The 8,691-nt window shown below is 43.9% G+C and overlaps 1 protein-coding gene across 1 annotated transcript in view; it reads right to left on the bottom strand.

The window, feature by feature from the left end:
- The window catches only part of Pyroxd1 (pyridine nucleotide-disulphide oxidoreductase domain 1), an 18,018-nt gene extending 16,224 nt beyond the window's left edge, over window positions 1-1,794 (bottom strand). The window contains exon 1 of the mRNA XM_021189556.1: window positions 1,646-1,794. Within this exon, the coding sequence (XP_021045215.1) occupies window positions 1,646-1,720 (75 nt within the window). The 5' untranslated portion in view covers window positions 1,721-1,794. The remainder of the gene's footprint in view (window positions 1-1,645) is intronic.
- Window positions 1,795-8,691: the final 6,897 nt, after the last annotated feature.

Raw genomic sequence — 8,691 nt, 5'->3', positions numbered from 1 at the left:
CCCTCTCTGACTCTCCCCACAGCCCTCACTCCCTCTCTGACTCTCTCCACAGCCCTTGCTTTCTCTGTGACTTTTTCCACAGCCCTCACACTCTCTCTGACTCTTTCCCACAGCCCTCACTCCCTCTCTGACTAGTACATACTCAGGGAAGACAGAGCCATTTGAACCTTAGCTGAACAAAATGCAGACTTAACATACAGCAGTTTCATGATTTCTACCTTTTCCCTACACTCTGGAGTGGAATCGCTTGCTCATCTTGGGTTCCATGCCACTGTTTGTTATTCCTCATGTCCCATGAAGCTCAGCATCCTCAACCCAACGCCCTTAAGACATATAACAGTCCTGTGACTAAACCAATTTGAATGTCCTATATTTGACCACTCTCTGCCTTTGTTTCCTTTCCATATTCTGTAATCTATCTTGTATATTTCTTGTTGAATCAAGTTCTCAAAACTTTATACTCCTGAAGACTATCTAGCTTACTGCTTCACACAGCTGTCGACCATTTGTCCTTACACTGTAGCTAATCAAATGTATAAAGTTTTCACTCCCAACTCAAAACCATCTATTTGCAGACTTTCATTAAACACAGCGTGTCATATCAGCCTATGTGGTCTGATCTCTGTCAGTCTTCCTTGCTTCTGTCTCTTTTCAGCTTCTCTGCTTGCAATTCAAGTTATGCTTTTTTTCCATGCAGGCTACACTGTGGAGTATGCTTTTCTTCTCTATCTGGTAATCTTTACACATTCTTGGAGAGAAGTTAATTTACCCCTCACCTTAAATCACTCCTACCACTAACACCTAAGATTAAGATGGCTGGGCGGTGGTGCTGCACGCCTTTAATCCCAGCACTTGGGAGACAGAGGCAGGCAGATTTCTGAGTTCGAGGCCAGCCTGGTCTACAGAGTGAGTTCCAGGACAACCAGGGCTACACAGAGAAACCCAGTCTCGAAAAAACAACAACAAAAAACCAAACCAAAACAAACAACAAGAACAAGAGAGAGAGAGAGAGAGAGAGAGAGAGAGAGAGAGAGAGATAACAGTGATAATGTGACTTGGAATGTGAACTCTTTGATGGATAAACAAGAGATGCACCACCCAAGTTTAAAACTCAAAAAACGCTTCCTGCTACTATTTCTGGTGACTTCAGTGGTTGGAGATCGCAACAAAATAGTTTTCTGTAATATGTACATGTAAACACATCTGATTCATTTTGTTTATCATGATTAGAATTCCCTCATCTGTAGTCCTTTGCCCCAAACTTCTGCTAGACATGAAATTTTATCTTTGGAGTTCAAGGTAACATTGGAATTATTTATTAACGATGTGGCACCTATCAAGAAACTAAATTTCATGTGTGAAGGAAATCTGAAAAGTGGTAGAATTTTCTGTCCAAATGCCAAGGCCTCCTGCCCACTGGCACACCATTCCGCCCGGAGTCTGGTTCGCCTTTGGCTTCCTAGCTAACCGGGCACTTTCCATTCCTCCCGGCCCGAAATGCTCCAGCAGGGCCGCGCAGCATCCCGACCAGCGGCGCCGCCGAGTGGGCGTGGCGAGGGGCCGGAAGGAAAAGCGACCCGCGAAGCGCAAGCTCCCGTAACCAGGACAACAGGGTCCAGAAGGGGCGGAGCACGCGCCCACGAACCTGCTCGGCACACGTGACGCCAGCGATGCCGCCTCCTACCACCACGAATGTCCCAGCGGGTCGCGCGGCCTCCATGGTCCCCCGGGGGCTGGCGGCGGACAGCACACTGGTGAAGGTTCAGCTATTTTCTACCCGGAAGAGACGCTGCCCGCATGTCACTTCCGGCGCTCGGGCCACTGACACTGGACTACGGGTGCCCGGAAGCCCACACTTAGTCCACATGAGTATTTTTTGCATGTATTTAGCGTTTGAAAACCTGGAGGCAGCCTTTCCCTCTGTTACCACACCCACATCTTAAACTCTGGTTGAAGCTGCCTTATGGGATTTTCATGCGAGCCCCTTCTCATTCTGTAGGTGAAGAACTCGAATCCTCTGGAATAGTCTCGATTGCTGCCCTTCGCATAGCAATGGGATATTTTCATTTGTGAGAACGGATTCTTTATGACAAACAAGTACTGTTGACTAGTTGAAGAAGTTAGCCTCCAACTCCCAATTCTGAGCTCAGTAAAAATGTACAGGTACATTTTAGGCATCCAAAACCATAGCATTTCTTAAGAGTTATAGTGGCTGAGTTATTTTCACCTTTTTCCTCTGCAGTATCCTCTCTTACCTTGCTTTTAATCTTGTGGTCTTATGGATTGTCTCGCTTGGCGGTTTGATTTTTAATATTAAGGCACTTTTCAATCATCTCCGTCTAACTCTGGTAGTTATTGGTGCCTCTTTAATTCTTTAAACTCTGAAGATAGCCACTCTGTGAAACAGGAACTGTGTATATCTCATTATAGATATATACTACTTCTTCATTGTGTTTTATCTACCAAGTTAAATGTGAGCAGTTCAATGAGTGACTCTAATTTCTGTTTCTAGTTTAGGTAGCATGCCTGGCGGGAAAATTGTGTGTTCTGTTCACTTAAACCTCCAATCGTCATCGTTTTACTGGAGACCATTTGCTCTTCAGCGTTGAATGACACCTTGGGTCCGCTGTCCTTTACTTTCTGAGCTCACACAATGTCTGCTTTTTGCAACTCTTTTTCCTCATTAAGCTGCTGCTCCTCATCGATAACTTTAATAACCATAAAATGGACAAAGGAGTTGTCTCTATGTAGTCCAAAAGCATCTTATGAGTTTAAACTTACCCTGCTTTACTTCATCCCAACTACACCGAAGTCATAAGCTCCTTAACACTACCCCAGCTATGATTTCTGGTGACTTCAGTGGTTGGTGATCGCAACAAAATGGTTCTTTTCTGTAATATCCATATGTAAGCACATCTGATTCATTTGTTTATCATAATTAGAACTTCTGCTGGACATAAGTTACTCATCAACATAAATAGAAATATTAACTAATATTCAAACTATTTATTCACCATTTGCTGTTATACTTTAGAACATAAGAAAAACAATAACAAAACAGTGAAGGGATGGTCAAGAATAAAAAGAATAAATAGGCCTTTTGGACTTTACAGCGAAACAGCAAAAAAGTATTGAGTATTTTAAATATATGACACATATAAATGTCACATATATATCATCTATCACCTACCTAGTATCATTCATATATATATATATATGTATCATTCATATATATATATATATATATATATATATATATATGAATGATACTTCATAGGCACTGCACACATGACACACAGGCATGCATTCAGGCAAAACACTCATATGCAAAATAAAAAACAGTCATTTAAAAAATAAAAGCATACTGGTAGACGGGCAGTGGTGGCACATACCTTTAATCCTAGCACTTGGGAGGCAGAGGCAGGTAGATTTCTGAATTCGAGGCCAGCCTGGTCTACAGAGTGAGTTCCAGGACAGCCAGGGTTGCACAGAGAAACCCTGTCTTGAAAAACCAAAAACCAAACCAAACCAAAACAGAAAAAGCATACTAGCATGCTGCTAATGAAAATTCCTCAATTTTTTATTATTTTATGTGTATGAATATTTTGAATATATATATTTATATACATATGTGTGTGTGTGTATGAATGATATATATCAATATCATGTGCATGCAGTACTAGCAGAGGCCAGAACCCTAAAATGAATAAATATTAAAAAAAATAAAAGTATTTTAATAAGAAAAATGTGTGTGTTGAGAGGAATAAATGAGAACAAAACATATAATAACATGTAATAATATACCATTTTGTATTATTTTTATGCTAACCAAAAAGTTAATAAAATCTATAAATCTATAAAAAACAAAATAGAAAGTATGATGTAGGTGATCAATATTAGGTTGGTAAATGTTAACATAAAAATGCATCCAAGAATATAGATGTATATGTGTGTGTAGGTTTTTAAATAAATGTTATATAGAGAGCTCTGAGTCGTCTCTGCCCTGGGAGGAGCAATGTAGTTTGAGATTAGTGGAGAGATGTTTCATTTGTCATTGTACCGTACCACCGAGTCAGTCCACGTGAGCCTTCCAGTCACGTGAGCCTTCCAGTCACGTGAGCTGGAAAGCTCGCTCCGGGAAGCTTGCTCCAGGAAGCTCGCTCAGGAAAGCTTGGGGGTTCATACAAAGTCAGCCTACAGTGGTTCCTCTGGCCACTCTGGTCCTTCATGATGTTCCACTCTCCCTTGTTATAAACTCCTCCCACCCTCTGCACTACACTGTATCTCCTCTAAATTCCCTTGTCAGAGAGCACAAGGCCTGGAAAAGGGAAAGCAGAGCAAGGCCTGGTCATTGCTGTTTCAGGTAACAGTGTCCGACATGTGAGTACTTTCTCACGTCAAGAGACAGATGCTGAATTTTAGAAAATGTCTCCACCCTCTTGAAAACTCTGCTGGATAGTTTTATTTCAACTTGATACAAGCTGATGTCATCTGAGAGAAGGGGACGTAGATTAAGAAGATGCCTACAGAGACAACTAGCCTGGGCCCATGGGGGCTTACAGAGATTGAACCATCAACCACAGAGCATGCAAGAGCTGGACCTAGGCACTGCCCCCACCCCGCCCGCCCACTTTGTAGCAGATGTGTAGCTTGGCCTTCACATGCTTGGCTCTCTGTACAGTGGAGCACAGGCTGTCTCTGACTCTTTTGCCTTGCATTGGATCCCCTTCCCCTACCCAGACTGCCTGACTGGGCCTCAGTGGGAGAGGAGGTGCTTAGTGGTACCCCAGGGAACCCTCCTGTGGGTGTTGCCATTCTCTGCCTGATAGTGCTGGGTTCTGTAAGAAAGCAGGCTGAGTAAGCTCCTGCCTCCACATTCCTGCCCTGCTCAAGCAAGTTCCTGTCCTGACTTCTTAAGCTGGTGAGTAGTGATGTGTAAGTGTAAGGGAAATAACCCCTTTCCTCCCATCTTGCTATTGGCCATGGTGTTTTAATAGTAATAGTAACTCTAACTAAGACAAAAATATTTTCAGGGGACCTTGAGACATTTGAATTTTAGGCATCAAAAATTATCAATTCAGTTCAAGTTCAGTAACATTGATTCACACTGAGAATGCCAGACCCTAAAGAATAAGATAAAAATGAAAGAGATAATTCTCATTTTATAACAGACACTTGGTAACTGATTTTTCTAAAAGCAACAAAACTGACTGTTCACTTGAGCTTGTAGGGTAACAGAATGTAGTATGGAAGCCTGCTGTTTCTCTGCCTGTGTTCCTTGTCTGTTTCCCTTTGCTTTTAACTGGTATTTTTGGTATTTACCAACAATGCCCTCCCCACCCCCTTGAGTTGTGGTTTCTTCCTTTAAATACCCCCTCCACCAGCTAGTCAGGACCCACGGTCCTCTAACCCTGTGTGGTGTACGACTGTGGGTCCCAGAGAGCGCCTGGATTAAAAGTCCTCTTGTTTGCATCAGGACCGTTTCTTGTGAGTGATTTGGGGTGTCGCCTCTCCTGAGTCAGAACACAGGAGAGTCCTCACGTTGTGGGTCTTTCATGTTCTGCTTGAGACTGCTTCCATCTGTGATTTGTGTTCTGCTGTCTCTGGAGATCTCCAGACAGCTCGCTCTCTCTCTCTCTCTCTCTCTCTCTCTCTCTCTCTCTCTCTCTCTCTCTCTCTCTCTCTCGATAGCTACTCTTACGAGTCTCTACNTCTCTCTCTCTCTCTCTCTCTCTCTCTCTCTCTCTCTCTCTCTCTCTCTCTCTCTCTCTCTCGATAGCTTTCTCTTGCTATTTTCTGCTCAAGATTGTTCTCCAATCAGTTCTTTCTTGCTATTTTAAAACATTCTCTGGATAGCTCATCTCTTGCAGATCACAAGCCCAGTCTTTTATTTTACATACCAATCCAGTCATTTACTCCAGGTCCCCTTTTGATTGTCCTATGAGTCAGCATCTCATGACCCCAGCCCTTTGATTCTTAGGAGACACCAAGCACACATACTTATTTTTTAACATTGCAAAAGAATTCTGAGATCTGCCCACCTCTTATAAGCACAATAGACTAGTTAGGTGGGATCCCACCATGAAATTACTGTTTGTACCACACCTAGACCTAAAATTGCTATGTTCCAGGCCAATCCTAAACTCAGGAATCTGCCTGCCTTTGTAAGCATAAACAGTCTTAGCTGGGTGGGATCTCCTGCTTTCACCACTCCCTAAATCTCATCATATTCTTCCTTATATCTTTCTGATAAACTGTCTCACAACACAGCTGCTTTTGTTCCTTTAGATTTGTGAAGCCCCCAATATAATTCATATTGCACCCTTACATTTTACATAGTTGAGAAATTATATATTTGTGAACTCATGTTTTTAGAGTTCTTTTCCACAACCTTAAGGGCTGTCCTGAAGGTTCTAGCAGTCTATCCCTTTGCTGAGACATTAGTCACACTTTTGCCTCGGGCTGCCTCTGATTATCTCAGAGTCATTAATGTTAACAGGAGGAGATACCTTAAAGGATGAATGTGAAAATGTGTACATTATTATACAAAGAAGCCTTATGACCACTACAGCCATGGACACTTTTGGATGCCTATGCCTTGTTGGCCCTGTTCCACAGCCAGCAACCATGTCATTCCACCCCTACCAAGGCCATGCTAAACTTGTCAGACAACTTCTGAGTTTCTACTACTAAACTCATCTTGGGTGTAGGTGTAGAACCCTCTTTCAGGAACCCCCGCTCAAGTCTCGGGAATGCCTCACGTAATGCAGCGAGATGTTGGTCTCGTGTGATCATGGCAGCAGTACCAGTGCCGATTCCCGCTGCCACTCCTGCCCCCAGAAGCGCGGCTAGAGTGAGAGTAACAGGTTCTCGCCTGTACCTAGTCACCTGATTATTGAAATGGTCTTCTAGTCCCTCAGGCTCATGGTAGTAAATTCTGGGCAATAGCTGAACTAATACACGAAAATCACCAGAATCATTGAAAATGCCAGTAGCTAATCACCAGAATCATTGAAAATGCCAGTAGCTGTGCACGGGGTAAGCCCCATGCTGCAGGCCCACCATCCCCCGTTAAGGGCCAAGTAGAAATTAGTGGAGGTGTGAACTAGAATGGTCTGATTACAGAGGTGCTCGTATTTCGGGGGCACTGTCCCTACACAGGTACCCTGCCCAGTCACTTCTGTCAGGGTCAGTCTGCCTGTGCCCCCCCAGTCACAATTAGAGTGACTAGTAGTATCGTTAAAACTCAGGCTGGTGCCAATTCCCTCATAATAAGTGGCCCTGCTGACAAGCAGAGCGAACAAGAATTTGTGTCATTTGGCCTGGTGTTATTGAGGGCCCGGTACGCCCACAAGATCAAATTGAAGAGCTGGTCCCCGATCCTCGGGGCAGGCTCAGTCTGAGGTTTTGAGAGAGTGGTTGGAGCAGTGTCAGTATTGGGGGTGGTACCAGGACCCAGGGATGGTGCCACTGTGGGAGGGGGCAGCCAAGGAGGTGTGAGTGAGCCCTGGTCAGATAGCACCTTATTGGGACCAATGGGCTGCTCCAGCAGAGTCTCAACTTTGAGTCTAATTTGGAAAGTGAATCCTGGGTTCGTCCCGGACACATAGTACCTTAGTCCCCACATCCTGCCTTTATCCCAGCCTCCAAACTGTTTTCCCTTCTGTGTGAATTCTATGCGAAGGGGCTGGCAGTGGCCACTGTTAGAACACTTGTTCCATGGGTCACCAGTCCAATTCCTGCGGACTGTGATGAGGTCCCAGGTGGAGGAGGGATTCCCATATGCCTGCCCTGTGGTCTCACACCCCCATTCTCTGCAAAAGAAATGATCTGACCCTCCGCATGTTTTCATTGCGTTCCTTTCTCTCCCATCCCTGGGACACACATAAAACTCACTGTTCGCCATGTCATCTCTAGCTTTTGTGAAACAGCATCCAATCTTTCCGTAGGAAATCCGGTCATTGCAGGCAGAATAATCTGAATTGGGAGGCTTAGTCTGCTTAGAAGTTTCTGGGTCAGTGTCGGGGATATCCCATGAGTCTAGCCCCGCTGCCAGGGCACAGGCATCTGGGGTTAGCGCAGGCCACCAGGTGGTGGGGGTGGCATCTTTAGTGAGACTCCAAGCAACTTCTCCTGCTTGGGACAACACCTGCCAAGTCAATCTTTTGGGGGCGTGGGGGTTACTTGCCCTTGTGTAGCCTACGACACAAACGAAACTTAAAGAGGATTGTCAGTCTTTTCCAGGGTCCACTCATTTTGGTCAGCTTCACGGGGTGCCTTCTTTTTTTTTATTTTTTTATATTCATATATGCATTAAAACATACACTTTCATCTTTATTTTAATATTTCATTTTTGAAGTCACAACTTGTTAGCCCACTGTGTATTTAAGGCCTCTGTAACTGTAAGCCAACAATTAAGTGTTGTCCTTTATTTTTTTATTAGATACTTTCTTTATTTACATTTCAAATGTTATCCTTTGTTTTTTAGCCTACATACCCATTAACAATTCTGCTATAATTACTCCTGGAACACGTGTTCCTCTGGGGATTATACTACCTAATAAGAGGAGATTCTTCTTGGCAATTCAATGGCAGGGCCACTCCTTGATCTCCATTTGGTTAATCCACCCCTGCCGATAATCGATAATCGCGAGTTAACAGTTACTAAATTCTATACTCTACCTTGGACCC

This window comes from Mus pahari, chromosome 2, assembly GCF_900095145.1.
Source record: "Mus pahari chromosome 2, PAHARI_EIJ_v1.1, whole genome shotgun sequence".
Taxonomy (NCBI): domain Eukaryota; kingdom Metazoa; phylum Chordata; class Mammalia; order Rodentia; family Muridae; genus Mus; species Mus pahari.
This window is presented reverse-complemented; position numbering and strand designations above follow the sequence as displayed.